General features: G+C 35.9%; 1 protein-coding gene across 1 annotated transcript; it reads right to left on the reverse strand.

Annotated features, from left to right (window-relative positions):
* Positions 1–4339: 4339 nt before the first annotated feature.
* On the reverse strand, positions 4340–19917 carry MAP3K19 (mitogen-activated protein kinase kinase kinase 19). The gene is made up of 9 exons (XM_050900239.1): positions 19897–19917; positions 14943–15013; positions 14293–14377; positions 13232–13470; positions 12518–12561; positions 8505–10964; positions 7134–7283; positions 6224–6921; positions 4340–4549 (listed from the first exon to the last, which is right to left on the reverse strand). Exons 2-9 carry the CDS (start codon positions 14980–14982, stop codon positions 4483–4485), a joined length of 3783 nt encoding a protein of 1260 aa, XP_050756196.1. The 5' UTR covers positions 14983–15013; positions 19897–19917; the 3' UTR covers positions 4340–4482.
* Between the last annotated feature and the right edge of the window lie 472 nt (positions 19918–20389).

Consider the following 20389-nt stretch of genomic DNA (forward strand, 5'->3'; position numbering starts at 1 on the left):
TTGAGGTACAGCCGTTTGTGTGAGATTAGAAAAAACAACTTTATTTCTAAGAACTTGTAAAAAAAAAAAAAGTATTTTCAATAAAATTCCCTACCTCACCTCTATTGTGCAGAAATTATCCCATTTTCCTATGTTTAATTTTCCAACTTCATTTGTTAAACACAAAGAAGATCCCCTTTCAGTTATTGGCAAAACGTTGCTGTTTTTCATCAAATCAATCAAATAGCGAAATGCTTGAAAGTCTGGAGTCTAATTTGTTTCCTTTGCAAATTCTAGACATTTTGTGTCATCTTCAGCTGTTTCCTCACTCTACCCTGGGGCCGAGAGCCTGTACCCTCTAATTTTATTGTATAGTGGCTGGCCCTGCTTGATTTTTTTTTTTTTTTTCCTTTCTTTTAGCAGTGGGGAGCGGGGGGGAAGGGGTGAGGGGGTGGGTGACAAGAGCATACCAAGGATCTTTGCAAGACCTTAGGGAGAAAGGTTCCCAATCCTTGTTTTGCAGTGGAGGGGACAGAGCAAACACTTTGTTTGCTTTCTTTAGTTGGGATGTAAATGCACATTCCCATAATCAGTTCTAAAAAGAAATGTCTTAAAAGACTTGGAAGTTATGCCAAACTGATCTAGGTAATTAATTCTTCCTTTCTCTGAAATGCTTAACTCCTTACACCTTTAAAACATATATATAATTAATGCCAGGAGTGTTCTCTCTCATTGATACTGGGCATGACTGTTTCTCTGGCTTCTCCTGAGGTGGATATAGCAAACCCAAATCAAATGGTTAACCTTACAAATTTCAGTACTTGGGTTTGAGTCCTCTATGTTCCTGCACTTACAATGACACCAGTTTTCCTGCTGTAATTCAGAGATTGTGTTCTTTGACAACACCTGTAAAATTCACTTTCTGAAGCTCTCTCATGGTGTGGGTCCCCGTGGAAAGTAAGGGAGAAAAGGCAGTCTGCTGTGTGTACTAGAAGCCCTTCCTCAGGAGAATTCTTGTTCTTTTTTACTTACGTGCAAGAACCAGAGTTTTGATAGGAGGGCTGTAGAAAATGGCATCAGTTCCTGCTGAACTTTGTGAAAAAGCACTAATTTTGAACCCAAACAATCTCAAAAGACTGTGGGTTTTCTGGGCTCAATGTCTGCTTCCTTGAGAAGAAAGGTTGATGCATGTATTTTGAGATGCAACTTTTTACGTCGTATTGCTGTTTGTAGTTTCAAGACCAGTGTAAAATAGCTGGGTTGGCATGCCCAAGAACCCTCCTTTTCCCGAGACTGGAGCAATAGCTCAGAGCTTTAAATATTGTTGCGTAAAAGAAATACTAGGTATCCCCTGCAATGATAAAAGGACAGTGTATTTATAGGTTCTCAAATTTAAGCTCGAAATCTTGAGGAAACTTGGCATCACAGCAAAGTGGTCATACCTACTACTTGGCAGCCTGCATACTTTGTAACAGGTTCTTCACTGGTTTTAGAAATGTACTCTTTTTAAAACAGTAAGGCTTGCCCTGCTCAAATACTACAAATAATTAAGCAAGTGTGACCCTCCTCAGAGTCACTTATCATTGAAAATAAAGGTTTTCAAGAAGGTTTTTAAGGTTTCTCACCCTTTCCCCTTATTACGTTAGATGATACCTTATTACAGGTATCTGAATTACCTGGATTTTGATGTGAAAGCCTATGATCTCATCAAGTAAGAAATATGCAAAGTCAGACTTGTTTATAGAATGTGCCACGAGACTGGACTCAGCCAAGCGACCCGAGGCACCCTAAACCCATGTACTTCTTGCTTTAGCTGTGCTAAGCCCAGGGCTGGGATGCAGTCACATCTCCCCTGTTCTCCAGCATGATAAAGCTGAAATACCTTTGTTGCAAGTGCTGGCCTTAAACAATCATCACCTCATTCTTTAAGTCTGGTTAAACAAAAGCAAAAATGTGCTTTCACATTTTGATTAAAAACTCAGGTTAAGGTTTCACAAACCCTTAAGTTGGAGACTAATTTTAGTGTAATTAGCTGGATTAAACATTACATTTAAATTGCAAATAACTAATAACCTTAATATTGGACAACTCTGACTTTAACAAAAGATGTTAGTTTTGCTTATGGCACGTGCATAAGGAGGGGGGGGTTGTAATTCTGACATTTTTAAATTAACTGTATATCCTAGAGCATGCCCATTCTTTCCCTGCTTATGACTGTCAGCCCAGTTTCATTTCATGCTAAATAAAAACTCATATTTACTTTGCAGCTTTGTTGGAGACATTACCTTAATCTGAGAAGAATTAATATACATCATGGAATTATGTACATGCCACTTGAGTTCATATGCCAGGGCTCCTACCTTTATTCTGCAAGGTACTTTAACGTGAAGATACTCACATGAAGATTCTTTAACGTGAAGTTGCCATGGATTTTTGTTATGATGAGGACCAACCGGTATTCCTCAAAATGGAACTGTTAACTGTTTGAACTTTGAAGATGCCTGTGATGTTAGGAGTTCTCTTATACTGGCATAATGTTCTGTCATTGTTATGTGACATTATACCTACAGAAACTATTAATAAAGAATTTTGCCAGAAGTACTGATTTCTCTTTGCTTTTATAAAGTTTAGACCAACTCTCTGAAGTCAGGCTACTGGAATAAAATAAAGTTTGAAAGCCATTTAAGTAACTAAAACATTTAGCGCTCTGGGGAAAGTTGATTTTATATAAAACTTAGAACTTCCTTCTTTCCCTCTTGTAAAACACTAATTTTCATGTTACTGCTGGCACTAAAGTCAGGGTCTTGAATTCTTGAGAGCTCAGCCCTTAACAGTTGTAGGGCTTTTACGGCATCTCTTCCTGGAGCCTAGGTGCTCACAAAGGCATAAGGTTCACCGCATTTTGATGCGGCGAAACCAATTTTTGGTTTCTACCGTGTCTCATTCCCCTGAAATTTTAAATGTGAAAAATACTCTGGAAGAAGCCTTATCAGAAAGAGGACAATCTAAATACTAATACCTGACTTTTTTGTTTTATTAATATATAATAATGTTCTTCAAATTTTATTTAATTTTGTGCAGTTAGTGGTAGCTAGTTATACTAACTGTAAAAATTATTTTCGCAGTGCAGATGGAGACTTACATGTCATCTAATTACATAGTGCTCACTCAAGTGTTTCTCAAAACAGTTCAAGTTTCAGAATCGAATTTGCTGTTCTATTTCAGATTAAGGATATTGAAAAATAGCAGTAGACTGTCTAGTGATTCAAACAGCATTTTACAGCCTTTGCAAACCAGAGCAAGGTAATGCTCCTATGCTTTTGCTGCTCTGTAACAGCAAACAGAAGGGTGAGAATTACAACACATCACTCTGAACACAGAAAATATGCCACTCCGTGATGGCAGAGTAGGTTCAGGGGGAATTGTATCGGTGTGTATCAATACCTGATGGGGGCAGTAAGGAAGACAAAGCCAGACTCTTCAGTGTTATCAGTAACAGGACAAGAGGCAATGGGCACAACTTGACATACAAGACAGTCTGTTCAAACATAAAAACATTTTTACTATGAGGGTGGTTGAAGACTGGAACATGTTGCTTAGAGAGGCTGTGGAGTCTCCATCCCTGGTGACATTCAAAGCCAACAGGACAAGGGCCTGAGCAACCTGCTTCAGTCAACCCTGCTCCGAGCAGTGGGATTGGACTAGAGCATCTCCAGAGGGCCCTTCCAACCTCAACCATTCTGTGACCTGAAACTGTCCATAAAATGCACTACCTCATTGAGAAAAAACAGTCACAAAGTTTAGATTCGTAATTCTAGCCAGATTAGGAAATGATCTTGATGTAAGCTTAAAAAAGATGCACATGTGTACACCTGGGTATCTCTTGTCGTTATCACTACAGTATCTCTTAGTGATACGGTACCTCAGTAACAAAGGACTGATACACGTATGCAAAAACTAGGGTTTTTTTTTTCACCAGCTAAAAATTAAAGGGCCCATCTAGCTAAATAAAAGCTTCAGTACGTTTTATGCCAATATAGTTATATGGTTTGGGGTTCCTATGGGATCATCACAGCCACACTTAGTGACTCATCTACAAGTTTGAGTAGAGCTTCCTGCAGAGCTTTCACAGAGCTTTCAGCATCTGCAATGCTTTCTGCCAACAGCATACGTTCCATAGGTTTTTACAGACAAATTGGCATTCCAACTTACCTTGCCTGTCACGTACCGGTGATGGTGGTGTGTGTTTTTTTCTCTTAAAGCCTCTCCAAATACAACAAAACGTGGCCCTGCGTTCACAGTGAAGCTCACTCCAATGAGCACAGACATCGCAAAAAATGTTACTTTAATCATACTGCTGTTTCATAATAGACTCCTTGCACACAATTGCTCTCTAGTAATTTCTGCTGTCACTTTTAAGTCCCGTTTCTTCTGATCTGTTTTCACAAGTGGAATTTTTTTGCATGGAAAATGTATACTCATTTGGAAAGAGTTTTGAAAAATTCACTGTCTTCCTTTCATAAAGGGATGGTCCAGCAACTGCAGAGCAGAAGGGCGTTCATGTTGATCTCTGCATTGAGGGTTTGAAAAATCAGTACATAAAATGAATACGCATGCCTGTGATGTAATTGTTTATAAAATCTAAATGCAAACTTAGGCTTTTTTTTTCCCCTCATTTCTCCAGTCATTACTCATTTTTAGGTTTTTTTTATAAAGCTGGTAGAAAGGAAGGCAGGATTTATGGGAAGAAACTGTTGGAATTTATGAATTATAAAACTGAAATATTTTATTATTACAGAAATCATTCTTTGTTCCTCTAAATTCCTTGCAAAACTTTGAATAATTCTGCTTACGTGGCTGTTTCAGGTGCACCAAAAATGTATTTAAGGAGGGTGACAATTATTTGTTTGATCCTGTGTCAACCAGGCTATTCTGTCATCTCCAATCAATGTCATGCATGTTAAGGAGCCCATATGGAATTACAACGCTGTAATTACAATATTGGCTTGCTAGACCCAAGGGTTTTGGGCTTTTTCAACCCTCAATTTGGAGAAAAAACCAGGGGAAGGAGTAAAGGACACTGATTTCTCAAATAATAAACTAATGAGGAAGATGGGATAAGGGAGGCGTTTATATTTAGGACATGGTGAGATCATACATTAAAACTTTGCCGCCACAGGTGCATCCTGACTTTTGAAAAAGTAAATACTTTATTTGAGAAGGTAAATGCTTTATATCTGTATGTTTCCTTCTACCTTGCCACCACAGGTGCATCCTGACTTTTGAAAAGTTAAATACTTTATTTGAAAACATAAATGCTTTATATCTGTATGTTTCCTTCTACCTAACAATTCCTTCTACCTTTTAAACACTGTTCTCTCTGAATCAAAGTATATATGATGTCTCTATATACAGTCCACAGTTTTTCTGGTTATTGTTATATGGTCCACAGGAACCGTAACCATACCATAACAATTCTAATCCAGGGATTAGAAATCAGGTTTCCTGCCTCGAAGACCACTGCCATACCCACTAAATAACATGCTTCTCTCTAATGCTCAAATCTCGTCTTTAGAGATATACAAAAGGCTGCTATTAATTTTGTAAAGACTACCCGCAGAGGTCAGGAACTTAGCTCTTGAAATTGATAGTCCATTTAAACATCCGGGACAAAGCTGATATTTAAAACAAAAAAAACACCACAAAAATAATTCTTATAATGGGTGAATGCTAGCGTTCTGGGTTTTTTATATAGAGAACTTCATGTTTCAAGTAAGTATGTATTTCCTGGACTGGCAGCGATAATAGATTTTTCTACTGAAGATAAGAATTATGTGAAAGCTCTTTCATTTAGCATATTGTCCTCAAAACAACTTGCCTGACATAGGCCAGACTCAGCCAATGTGATATTGGAACAGCAAGGCACATCAAAGAAATTTATCAAACCTTTTGTCTAAAACTTAATGGTGCCATGTTTCTGCACGACTGTTAGAGGGAAAGTAAACGATGAGTATAAGGCCTACAAAAAGATAATTTGTGAGGGGTTTTTTTATACCATTATAGACAGTAAAGCTCTTTTATGCATACTATTATTTAAAGGCTTTCCTGAAGTGTTGAAAAACCTATGCCTTTACAATACAGTCATATGTACCATACAAGAGTTAACCTACTGTCCCATCAACAATCTCTATGATACAAACTATCTGCATTTTTCCTTTCATTTTTCAGTTAAAAATCTACATACCTGGTTAAGCATGCATGCACAAAATCCATTGCAGTGCCGGAGAATCGATCAGGTAGGGAAGGCATCAGTCCTCTGTGGGCCCCAATATAGAACATGGCTGCTATCCTATCCATGGAAGCCAGTGGCGGTTTTCCTGTTGCCATCTCAAACACGGTGCAGCCAACACTCCAAATGTCTGATTTTCTTCCATATCCAGATTCATTTATAACTTCTGGTGCCATCCAGTATGGAGTCCCATGCACAGACTTGAGCATCTCACTCTGTGTGCCACTGAGGCTTACCCAAGCTAAACGCCTGGCACAGCCAAAGTCAATTAGCTTTACTATACCATTTGGCATGAGCATAACATTATTGCCTTTGATATCTCTATGTACCACACAATTGTCATGTAAATATGCAACCCCTTGTAGAATTTGTTTTGTATATTTACAAAGGACAATTTCTGGCAATGGACCAAAACGATTAATAATACTAGAAATCGAGCCACCAGGAACAAACTCCATGAAAATGCTTAAAATGTTGTCTTCCAGACAAGTTCCTAAATAAGTTACAATATTGACGTGCTTCAATGTCTTCAAAAGATCAACTTCCTCATGAAACTTCTGATACTCCTTTTCTGTAGTGAGTTGATCTGATGTATCCAAAACAACCTGTTTTACAGCTATTAATTGTCCCTGGCTTGTCAGACCGCAGTATACCTACAATGAAACTAGCATTTATTAAAGTGAAACATGAAATAAAACTATTTACTTATTTTAAATAGTATCTTTGTGTTCGTCATGTTTCATGTCTCATTGTATAATCCAAAATATTCAAGTTATTTGTTGAATAGGACAACGACCAGTTATAAGGTAAGATGTAACTCAAAGACGATCAGAGCATTTCCTAACATATTCAGACATTAACTTACCGTGCCATAGGCTCCCTTTCCAAGGACTTCACCTCTTGTCCACATGATAGGATCTTTGTTAGTTGAACTGCTTCCTGGTAATTTAGTAGACTCCTCAAAGTTTAGCAGGTCACTTTCTTCATTTGATGCCAAAAAGGCTTTACTGTAACTCTGCTTGAAAGATGACAGTCAGTGTGGGGAGAAAGCAGGGAGGAAAAGAAAGGCTTCATATTGTCCTTACATTTTTTATAAGGGGTAATTTTTACCTGGCATGACTCTTCTCTATAGAGTTTTATATATATATACACACATATATACTCATTGCCCCGCTCATCAATACAATTGCTATACTAAGTAAGACTACGTAAATATTTTTGAGTACATATCACAATAGTGCATAACCAGAAGATTATAGCATGACATCTTTTTCCATTGACAGGAAGACAGACAGAAGGAACACTTAAAAGAGCAGGATATACATCTGCTTACTACTTTTTTTTTGTCACGTAGCTACAGTTTGCTAAGCTGAAGGGTGAATATGACTACCGCCTTGCTCTAGGTAACATATGTAACCCAAGTCTGATGAAAACAATTTGGACATGACTTCACAGGAAGAAGAGACTGCTTCAGAAAGACGGTAATCATTACTCCATCTAGCCATGGATCTCCCTAGGAGAAGTGAGAATGGAGGTATAATTGGCACCTGTGTCTGCAGAAGCATCAGGAAGTGTATCAACATGCAGCGAAAGAAATTTCCTTATAAATTTGTAATTTAAATAGACAAAAAGCTAACAGTGCCAAGGAGAAGCAGTACTGGTAGATAAGCACCTTAGCAGGTGAAGGTTCTTAACTAACTTGGGGGCCAGAATCTAAGCCTTCCGAGCTTGAATTTTTCATTAAACGTTAACTAAACAGCCTAAGTCTGTCTGATAAGCCAATACTTGTAGTTCATACCTAGAAAAGTATCTGGTTGCACTCAGAGATTCAAGGAAATTGCCCTTTTGGATATACAAGAACCATTTGTAGTGTCTTTTTATATTCCTTAGGTGTCAAGATCTCAAGAGCTTTTGCCTTGCCCCAGCACCTTTTTATACATACTCTTCAGTTAAAATGACCTCTCCTTTTTATTCACTACAATTTCTCAATCTATCTTGACCCATCACACAAGCCTTGATAGCTATTCCTGTCATGCCTTAGTACCACCTGGCTTGTGTCCTGACATGCAGCCTCTAACGTGGGTATCCTCAACTGAGCACTGGAAAAATCTGTGGGCAGCTGGCCCAAGGAAAAGAGACTTGATCATTAATGAGCACGTATATTCCTATCTTTCATCCAAACTTGCATTGAAGTATCACTCAAAGGAGCTAGCAAGTTACAAGAAATTACTTTTACCTTCTCTAGAGCACTATTTACTATTGCTCCATCTCCATTCATCATATTTTCTTCTTCTTTAGTATGTGTATTTTGCATTTTAGAACTTGTATTTTTTGTTCTTGAAGAGTTGATGTCTTTTTCTTCAAGCATTAGCAATTCTTCAGCCAGACAACAAAGCAACTCATCAGTCACATCCTTATTATCTGCCCAGGACAAAATGTTTTGACTTGTCTGGAAACTGGGGCTTGTGACATTTTTTGTCTGAATCATTGAAGGCTGAGTCAATTCATTTGCCAAACCACTGTTCTGAGGTGTGTGTGCCCAACTGTGATTTAATTTTTTTGTAGGGGATTGACACTCCAGTCTATCTGAAAAGGGCAATGCTTCACATTTACTTATAGACTTGAAGGAGGCCTGGTCTGATTCCAGGCCTTTGCAGCCATCCATATCCACCCTGCACTGGGGCACACAAATGTTCTGGTCTGTTGTTAGCAGACTGCTACTTAGAGCAACACATTCTCTGTAGTCTTTATCACTGAACTGAAGAAGATTCTGGCTACAGGTAGCAGCTCTCTGATGGCTGGATATATCCTGACTGTCTAAAGACTGCTCCAAAGAAACTTCTTTAATAGTTGATAAGTTTGAATTTGAAAAAAATTTATTTTGCTTAGTTGATTGTGAAAGCTCTTCTAAAAACGTAAGCTGATGATTTGTGTCTTCATGAAACAATGTCATGCTTCTTGAAGTGTTTATTTGAAAATCTGCATCAGAAGTTATTACATTATCTTGCTCTGTGTTGCTGTCACTCAACTCAGTACTTCCGTCCTTTGTAATTAAACCTTTCTGCTTTTGTTTAGTGCCAGGTATGGTCTTTTTTGGCTTAGAATATGTTCTTTTTTGAGTATTTCTTACTCGGCTGCTCTCTCTCCCTTTACTGCAGGTAGATCTGCAGGTGCTAGCAGTGCATCTCCCAGATGGAGCTGAACAAACATCTCTGCAAAATCTGTTCTCATGTTGTTCAAGCTCGCGCATGTGGGAATAGACAGGAGTTCCAAACATTTCATAAATACCTGGGCCTTTGTCATTTGAATTTATTTTCTTGAACATGTCACTGTATTTCAGATCTACAAAGTCTGAAGCAGACTGTGCATGTGGTAGAGAAAGTGGAGTAACAGGTTTCTTTAAGATAACTGAACTTTTGCAACTGCAGGAGAAACTTTGCTTTTTAAGTTTCTGAGCACTCTGAGCAAAATTGTCTTTGTCTGCTTGAGGTTTTTTTTTCTGGCGCTTCAGGGAAGTCTCAGATTCTATGTGCGGCAGTTCCAAAGACGGAAAGATCTGACTCTTGGCATTACATTTTGTGGAAATCGCATCAGAAACAATTAAGTCTTCAGATATCTTTATCTTGCTACTAATTTTAGATTTTGATGAATATTTATTTCTATTCATCTTTATTTTACTTTTGTCATTTTCTTTGCGAGCAAGAATGTTGAAGCTCTGAGTAACATGAGGAGGCAGGCTACGAATGACCCTCTTTTTTGTGGCAGGTTTAGCAATGTGTGGTTCCCTAGCTGGTTCTTGTTCAGAGAATGTAACATGAACAACAGGTACAAGCTCACTTTCGTCTTTTGAAGTTGCTTCTGACATTGCTTCTTTTTCCATTTCAAATTCAGAGAGACAAACATTATTTTCTGTCTGTTTTCCAGAAGGATCTTGCACTTCTACTCTGGGAATTACTGCAGCTACAGAATTATCTTCTAAGGCATGGTAGGCCTCTATCACTTCATTTTTACAGGAAGAATCTAAATCATGATTGTCAAGCACAAAGTTCTCACCCTCAGCATCTTCATGTGGTCTATAATCCAGTATCATCTCTGCAGCATTTCCTTCTTCTAGACCAGTTCTAGAGCAATTCTCTGCTCTTCTTTCCTTATTGGCAGCTCTCGAGGCATCTCTGTTGCTTGACATTGTAAATGTTGCCTGAGCTGTAAATATTCCACAGTTTATCAGAGCATTAGTGGAGCTCAAGTAGGGATGACTATCATCATAGAAACTGGCTTGGGTCATAAGATCTACGTTCTTACAGGCCACTGAAAACTGGTACTTCATCTGGTCATTCTTTTCAGTATTGGTAGCTACATCAGCTTCCCTCCATTTTAAATTGCTTTGAATTTCTTCTTTCTTGTTGCTAGGGTACTTATAATAGTTATTCATGCTGAAGTAGTACAGGTCTTTCACTGGAGTGAACTTATCAGAAACAGTAGCCACAATCAGGTCTGATGACTTCTCAGTGTGCCTTTTTAATAGATTGGCTAACTGATAACGATAAAACTTAGTAACTGGTTTTATAGGCTGAGGAATAGAGTTCATAATATTCAAAATATTTCTGATGTTGGTGCTTTCAATGACAATATTATCCTCTAGAGGAGCAAGATGAATTGTTCTTACAGGCTGAAATGTCACTGGTGGCAAATGAAACTGTAATTTCCATAAAAAACATTAATAATGTGCTACACAACAGATACAGGTAAAATCTAACCACTAAGAATGAAGTAGGCTAAGAAAAAAAAAATCAGAAAAGGATTATTCTTTTATATATTCCCATATTTAACCTAATATGAAGTGTAATATCAAAAAACTAAGGAAATAAATACATGGATTTTCTCACATCCAGAATTATTTCTAAGTATTTCATAGTACAGAAAGTGGGATCCTTTGCTATAAGGCACAAGTCATTCTCCACAATTTAAAAATAATAAGCTTTGTTCACACATACAAATCATCTTGTAAGTTATTAACTATGTCTTTCTGAAAATAATATTTCTGTTCTTTACTTTATAGGAAATTGAGAAAAAATAAGCTTGAATATACTGTATATTTTTATGCAAATGAATGCAATAGAAATAACCACACAGTCATATGCTCTGAGTCCTCATTTGCATGTCTATATTCAACATCAGTTTGCAATCTGCAGGAAATTTTTGTTTGCATTCCAAGGGCAAACTGAGGTTTGAATGTGCCAGGAAAAGCAATGAGTGCTGGTTTGAAATTTACAGTTCTGAAGACTTTGTCTACTCTGCATGGCATTGATATGAATGCTCAGTTTATCCCAAATGATATGCCTGTAGAAATCATCAGAGCCTAATACATGAAATAAAGCTGTATTAAATCACACTGAGGTCAGCTAATTTATTTTTCTTAAATATTTCCCTCCATTTGAAATGTTTTTTCCATAGCCCTTTTTATGATCTTCTGTTAGAACTCTTGCTATTACTTCTATACTTTACTTTTTTCCTGTAAATGCTGTTGTATTCTGTAGTGGGTTCACTAAAGTACATAGCTGATTCAATGAGTCAAGTCTTTTGTACAAAGGGCTATTAATTAATATCCACAAAGACCAAATTCTCTTTTTTCTAAATACAGTATATTTGATCTTTTGTAACTTTTAAGGCTCATGTGGTATGAGGCACTGATACATGTAAAATTGCTAGCTTGTTTGTAAGTACAAAAGTTTTGTCAGGAAATCTATTTACACTTATCACAAAATTTCATGTCAAATACGTTTAATCCTTAGACCTTATTTTTTATTTGCTAACACAATAAATTTCAGCAATCATCTAATATCAAGACTGTTCTTCAATTCGGCTTAAATTTTAAATTACCACTCAAATCAAGAAAATTGTTTTTTTAAATTTGGCAAAACTAGACATCTAACATGTTTAACATACAGGATGCACATACTTTAACTTACATATTTCAATTTTATAAGGTTTTATATCTTTTTGAACTTCCAACCCTGTACCCCCCAAAATCCCCGATGTAACACTTCACTGGCAAATTGTTGATATACATCTGAAGATTTGCTGACACATATATATATGTAAAATATATGTAAAAATACTTCATGTTCATCCAAAAAACTGAAGACTAAGCAGAAGAAACTACCTACACTTCTTCTGTATTTCTATTTTTAAGGTTTTGAAAGCATATACTTTCAATGGCATTCAGTTTTATACATAATACCATCTTACCTCAGATCTCTTGTTCCTGGTTTTTAGCATTGTTATATTTAACCCTTTAAAAATCAAAACAAATGAAATGTTAATTTGATATTCTTAAACAGACTACAATTTTAATTTATAAATTAATTTCAAACTGTACGGTTCTGGGGACCAAGAATCTGTCTGATGTGTGATTGCAGGACTATGCTCTAAATCTGCTATGCAGAAAAAAGTTGTGAGTTGAAATTTAATTGTGATACTGAACTTTACAATTCCATTTTCCATAGAAAACTATAAAATATGATAATTTTAAAATACTTTGTCTCTAATAATTTAAGCAAATATTTCTCCTCAATTTCAGATGTTTGCTACCCTCAATATGTGGCTAATTAATATTGCCAGTATGGGGAAAAAAGTGCAAGAGATGCCATCATGGCCCCACTCCAGCTACAGAGAATTACACTTTACATTTTGTGGGCTCAGTTTCAGTTTCATTATACAGAGTAACAGGAATGGTGAAGTCTGTCATTGCTTCTCTATCTCCTTCATTCTGCAAATACACACACACACATATAATTAAAGAAGACCATCAACATGGGTGAAGTCTACTTTATGTGAAGAAATCAAACAGACATAAAGACAACTTAAAGTTTAAAGAAAAAGGACTTCTAACGCTTTGCCATCTAATTTGAGAAGCAATATATAACTTTATTTAAAAGTTGTGACTTTTAAAATTTAACTTACTTTGTTGTATTTGTGCTTTTATTATCTGAAAAGCATCTAAATCCACAAATGATTTTGAAATGTTAGATTCTGGGCCTGAGGCCTGTAGCAGAAAGCTGAAGTCAAAGCCACGCCCTACGTTCTCTTTCTTCAGGAAGAAAGGTAAAGTGTGATGTCTCATCGGTAATGCTAACTGATTTGTACTTGGAAAACATGCCACTTGTTGATCTGGCCACGGTCTGGATGTTCGTGCTATTTGGCTAAAAGGCAAAAACAAAAAACCAAAATACAGTGTGAAAATAAGTGGAAGGAGCCTACTCAGTTCAAATAGTCATATGACTGGAGAATAATGTGAACAGGAAGTTTGTAAGATCCAAGAATGCCAAAGTATGTTTTCTTTCTTCATCCATCTGGGAAGTTGTGGCTCTCCCTGGAAGCATCCGATTACAACGCCAGAGACTGACTACAAGTGAGAATGAATGACTAACAATGTAAACCAAGCAACAACAGGAATGGAAAAACATACTGTCCACCCTCCCCTTCTTGACAAAAACCGATTGCTTCCAGTATGTATTTTTTATGAATCATCAGGAAAGGGTGTCAGAAGAATTCTGAAGACCAGATGTGCCTTTGTTATTTATAAAATCTTCTGTGGCCTGCCTGAAAGAATAGAGGCTATGCGGACAAGCCTCAGATTTCTGCCACCTGGTTTCTGAAGAATGAAAAGTCCAAATATGGAAAAAGATAAATATTGTGACTGAAAAAAGGTACAAAAATATAGTCTAAGTTAATCTTAAAGCTGTATGCAAGATAATTTTCTGGTTTTAGTAAGTCATATGCTGACGTAAAACCATATACCGTATAGTTTTTCATATTGTACCAAATAATTTGTTCATCTAGTGCAAAATCCTTCCTCGAGCAATGGCCAATGACTGATGTTGGGAAGACAGAAACACTACACAACATACATAGCTGTATATAACATCTGGCACTAAGGAAATCTTTTCTTACTCATAGACTACTACCCGCTTTGTCTCCATTTTTGCATACCCAACTGCAAATTAAATATTAATACTACTTACCTGTTTTTTCCTAGTGCTTTGTATGACTGATGCATTTCTTTCATTATCTTATCTGGATTCTGAAGAGCAGCCGCATTTCTACAAACTGCAACAATACATTAGTATTTGCATAAAAGCAGTATAATTCACTGACCAGTAACACAATGCAAATGCAGTTATTTTTGGACATAAAAATATTATTATAAAGAAACACAGGAAGTAATGATCAGAAAAAAAAAAGCATGTTTCCTTTGACCTATATTAACTATATAAGATACCTATACTAACTTCCTGTTATAATTTTTGGAAATGCGAATGCATAAATCCGGATTATTTTTAGTTATTTAGGTAAGTGTATTAATTCAATGTACTATAGAAGCAAAGAACATATAAAAAAATTCCAGTCACAGCTCCTATTTCAGTAGAACAGAAATGTAAGAAAAATATTGACAGAAACTCTACAAAAGTAGAGCATTTGAAAATAGGAAAGCTATTAAAACCAAAACAAATCTCAGGGCTTTTCAAAGGTGGAAAATAACTCTGAGCTTGATTTCCAATTTTTTGTGGTTGCTTGGTTTTGACAGGTAGCCAGATTTCAAGTTAACATTGTCCTTTTTCTTCTTCAGATCCCACATGTTACACTTTATACGTATAAACTTTGGTTAGACTACCTTCTTTGCTTCTCCTCTTATTTTGTTGGTTGTCAGACATACTGTCCTTAGGTGTATTAAGGTCCAGAAACCTGAAAAAATGTTTCGTTAATTGATTTCCAATTCACATGTACAAAGCAGTACTTTATATTTCATTATTTCAGAGTCATAAGTAAGACAAAAGCAACACTTAAAAAGTACTTGAAATTATTAAAAATGTTATAATTTAACTTAACATCCAACGCCCTGTCCTGCGAATACACAGAACCGAACAATCCAGATAGATTTTTTTATTGCTAAAAACTCAACATATGCTGTGTTGAGTAAGACATGAAAGCTGTCAGTATTATTTTGCTGATATTGTCCTTACTGTTGGACCAGAAAGTCAACACTTTACATTTGGGAGATAATTGCATTTTTAACATATTACTGAGAAACTAAATCTGAATTAAATGTATATCTTTCTCTGCTTGGTCAAAAATACCTCTCAGCAGAAGAGGTTCAACATCCAAAACTTTCTGAGCACAGAATATCTTGTACACTGCAGCCTCAACAAATCTCTTTGATAGCTTATTCCAAAGAAACGTGAAGTCAACTGGAATCTTTCCATAAATTTCAGAGAAGTACGTAATTTACTTTGTTAATAATTTTTAAGTATCTTGAGAAGTAATTGTCCCATAATACAGTCTAGTTTTAAACATATGTGCAAAACTTAGCTGGGCATTTTTCTCTACATAGCCAGTGCATCCAGACTTATTTGACTGAAAACATTAACAAAAATCTCATTGACATCAACAAGGTATAAATTTCACACTTTATCTCAGACCTATTATAAACTCATAAATACATGAATGGCAATGTATTATCTCTGAATATTTACAAAGGTAATTTTTTTTAGGTGCTTAAAAATTGAACACATTATAAAAAATAACTATCTATTATTATATTGCCTTTTTTGTTGCCATTGAATTTCTGTGACATATGCCAGGCATCTGACTGAATTTGATATATCCAAGAGACACTAGCCGAGACAGAGTTAGCCTATTAACTTCTTAGTAGTAAACTTTTGTTTCTCACTTAAAACTATTGTATTGTCAGAAATAGTATCTTAACCATGAACGTACCTTTCTGTGAGCATCTTAGTACCTCTGTATGTTTAGAAAAATATATTATTCAAATTCTACTAAATTTATAAAACCAAAACACCTTAAAGCTTACATTAAATTAGTATTACAAACATTTGATATTTTAATTCCTGGTTGTTGAGAGACATAACAGTAGCTCAAGGAAATGAGCCACAGAGCTATCCATGTACCATCTGTAGCCTGGCACCGTAAACTGCTGGCCTTCTATGAGGATATATGAGCTCTCTACACCTAAGTGAGAGGCTTAAAAGAGATTTCCGTCAGGATTCCCAAATAACGCTTTGTTATCTTTAGAGATCAGTTTTCCATATAGACATTAACTCATCCATAAATAATCGCTTGCATATTGAAGTTATGCTTTTACAGTATTTCTAAATTCAGGCAGAAACAGAAGTAAGAATAATGTTCATGGTGAGTACTCATGCCTTGTATTTTCAGTTTAACATAATAAGATCTACAAGCCCACAATAGCAAAGTCTGACAATAAACATTTGAAAAAGCTGATCTCAGGAGATTAAAACAGCACGTATTTTCTCTCTCTCTACATTTATTTTCTATACATTATGTTAACAATTGTATGCAGAAGTAAGAGTAGACAGCTAGGTGCTTGTCCAAACGGACAGCAAAGTCATAGTCTACAAGGTGGGTTGTATGAAAGTAGCTTAGTTGCAGTGGAATTTAATACTACACTTCTTGCAGAAAAGAACATGCTTGGGGAAATTCAGACATCTGATAGCCCTGTTACTGACTTCATTGGGACCAAGATTTCACAACAGTTCAGATCTTAAAGCATATACCGTTGAAGCAGAATACATAGATTCTTTTCTCACACCTAGCATGGATGCTTGCATCATCTTACAAAGCTATCTAAGCTCTATAAATCTTTTTTAACATAGAAAGAAAACATGCTAATTATCTAAATGTGTAAAGTTTTTCAATATATTAATTCAGTGGGGCATACTTATTTTTGAGATTGTTTTCAGAACTAAACCACAGTATGTATTTTGAGTTAATTATACTGCTCATTTAAAACTGTCTACTGTATCTGTATTCCTAACTGTAGCTGATCTAAATGGTATTTCTTTCTGAAGAAAACGGTATCTTTTGGTAAAAAAATTAAAGCTGATATAGTTGTTGAAAAACACTGAAAAGATCAAAATAGATTAACCACCTCCCCACACTTTCAATTGGAAATGCCACCATTGTGATTTTAAGTTTTAATGTTGTTTCATGTGACTATCACCCCCATGCGGTATCATCTCTAAGGCATTACTGAATTCCCACAGTGGGAACAAGCTGTCCCCAAACATTGGTTTTTCCAGACAAGGATGCTTTTATTCGGCTTTACCCTTAATTAGAAGATTGTAATGAACTTTTCCCACAACTAATGGGCAATAGCTGTGGGAAAGGAGGGAGCTGTCACCCTCCTGGTTAATATAGCTACGTGTGGGCAATATTGATCCTGTTTACAGTTAACACTATTCCTGAATATGGTGAGTAAGTGTACTGTGAGCTGTTTCACGATTACAAAACCATCAACCCTCTTTTCTAAGATTAAACTCAAAGATTAAACTCAAAGATTAACAATACCGTAAGATGATAGTAGCATAAACAACACAGAACAATCACAAATTGCAGACTCTTAAAGAAGAAACATGAGAGGGTGAAGTCAAAGGATTTGAAGATTTGAAATTCTAGACAGCTAATTCTTAAATTAAAATTAATCTCAATTAATAGTTTTGATGGATTTGGGGCCCTTTCTGAAAAACATAGTGAACTTCTGTTTCTCAAGTGACAAGAACACATAATGTAATTAAAGACTGAATTGAAATGAATAAAAGAAAACACAATCATGAATATTAGCTAATATCTGTATTAAAATGATTCCCAATGTCTTTATTATTTAATAAATAACTTATAGTTTTAAAAAACCATAAAATACATAAGATATTGTATATAAAATAAATAAGATATTGTCAGATACCTTATGTGTATGAATGTACATGAATGAATATGAATATACATTTAAACATATATGAATAACAGTGTCAAATTCTTACATTGGATAACTCTGCGTGCTAGAAAGGAACAGTATAAAGTCCGTAACGGAAAATTAGGTAATAATATGCCTATAAGTAATTTTTTTCCCACTAGCTAATCAAGAAGTATGTAATATGACAATTTATATCTTTTACATATGTATGTTCCTGCTAGTATTATTGAACAAGGTCTAACTTTTTACACAGCATAAATATCTTACTCCTTTCTGGATTACGTGAAATGTTCTGTTGTACTGACATAATTGATATAATGTGGCAGTGATTTCTCCTATTTAACCGTGTAAGAAATACATGTTATGTCCATTTAAAACAATTATCTTTCACAAAAATGTTTCCATTTGCTTGCATTTGCATCTTCAGTTTAATTTGCTGCAATACATTCTCCCCTGACACAAAAATATTGCATAACCACCATATACATGCTACCAAATTAAGCTGTTTTAGAACTTAATTTGTATGGCAGGCTAAAAGAAAGGTATGTTTTTTAGAAAATTATGTTTATGTTTATTAAATCCATAGATAGGTAGAACTATGAAAATTAGGGCACCTAGTGGCTCTTATGTTGCTAATTTCTTCACAAAATTTAATTTTCTCTCTGCTCTTTTCCTCACATGCATATTTTTACTTCATTGCTTGTCCTTACATCACTCAACTGAATAAAATACTGTTTTATACATCTTCCACACCTAGTAGTACATAACATTTTCAACATTCATTATAAATTTTATTACAAGTTGTTCCTGAGAGCAATCTTGGGTACTACCCCGGCAATGTTTTTTTCTTTTTTTTTTTTTTTTTTTTTTGGAGTTCCCTCATAAATTCCTGTTCTTAATTTATTCATAAATACCTATTTTTTTCCTTTGCAGCTGAGCTCAGGGCTCTCAGTAGTACTACTAACGTATGAGGAAAAACCACCTAATATCAAAGTACTACCAATGGTAAGGTGTATGCAACAGATGGAAAGTAACAATCAATGTAGCTGTCTGTCCATAAGGAATCGTTCCATTTCAAAGTCACTAGCGGTCAGTGGAAATGAAGGGCCTATGTGGCTTTTGTTGGATTCAGTAGCATTTTGCCACTCAATACTGCTAGTCAGGAAAAGAATTAGGCTTTTGTTACTGATTCTATCAGCAAAAAATACAATTACTTGGAAGCCTGCAGCAGCCTTCCCAAGAGACTCATGCATTTATCCTAGATTAAATTAATTTTTTATAACAATTTTATATGACACTTTTTATCTGAGGAATGTGTGTTATTTTATAACTATGTAACAGCCACACATCAGACAGTACTGTCATTCTTAGTTTACAGAAGAGGAAACAGATAGAGAAAAATTGAATGACCTGTAGCTGATGACCAAGGTCATCCAATGAACTGTGCAAAAGTAGCTATAGCAAGTCAGCACTCTTGATTTCTCATTCTTATGCTAAACACCAGATAATCCATTTAAATATTTATCCCATTATATTAGTCTGTTGAGAGTCATATTAGGTGGTGAACTTCTCCAAACTTTGCATTTTTTTTGGATACACAAAAAATCCTTCAAAATAATAACTGAAAAGGTTCTATTAAAAGACATAAACAACATCTTACCTGGTGCTTTAGTCGTGAACTGTGAAAGAGGCACAGCAACCCAAAGAGAAGTTACAGAGCATTTTTAGCTCACAGCTATCTTCCTTTACTGGACAGCAAGGAATTCAAACACTAATTACATATACTTTGATTTTATTTTCGGCATGTTTTTCTGACTGCGGAGGACGTAGTACTTACTACTGAGGCAGGCTCTTCTGCAGGCAAATCCTCCAGGCAGCTCCTGCTACACGAGGCTGTTGAGTTTACACGATGTTGCCGAGGCAACTCCCCCCCCCCCCCCGGGGGGGGGCATTTTGCTCGGAGGAGTTTAATGCAAAGAGCAGTAGTGACCTATAAAAACAAAACACAGTTGAACTAAACGGTAGCATTTTAATCTCTCATCACAAGACAGTTCCCCCAGCACCCAAAGCAAAGCATATTTCTCTCTCGTTTACCTCCGTTTATGCTTTCAGTATGTTATCTATTTCTATGTCATTTTAACTTTGCATTCAGTCCCCTCACCTAAACACTCCTCGTTAGTCATGAATGTTTTTTATCCCCTTAAACAGCAGCCTTAAACAGCAGACTTCAAGGATACTTTTTTTTTTTTTTTTTAAAGTAGCAGACTGTGCTAAGGGGGAAGAAAGGATAAAAGAGGTATAGCCGGGCTCAGGCTGAGTTGAAAGGGCTT

The sequence above is a fragment of the Gymnogyps californianus genome, chromosome 7 (assembly GCF_018139145.2).
Source record: "Gymnogyps californianus isolate 813 chromosome 7, ASM1813914v2, whole genome shotgun sequence".
Lineage (NCBI taxonomy): Eukaryota > Metazoa > Chordata > Aves > Accipitriformes > Cathartidae > Gymnogyps > Gymnogyps californianus.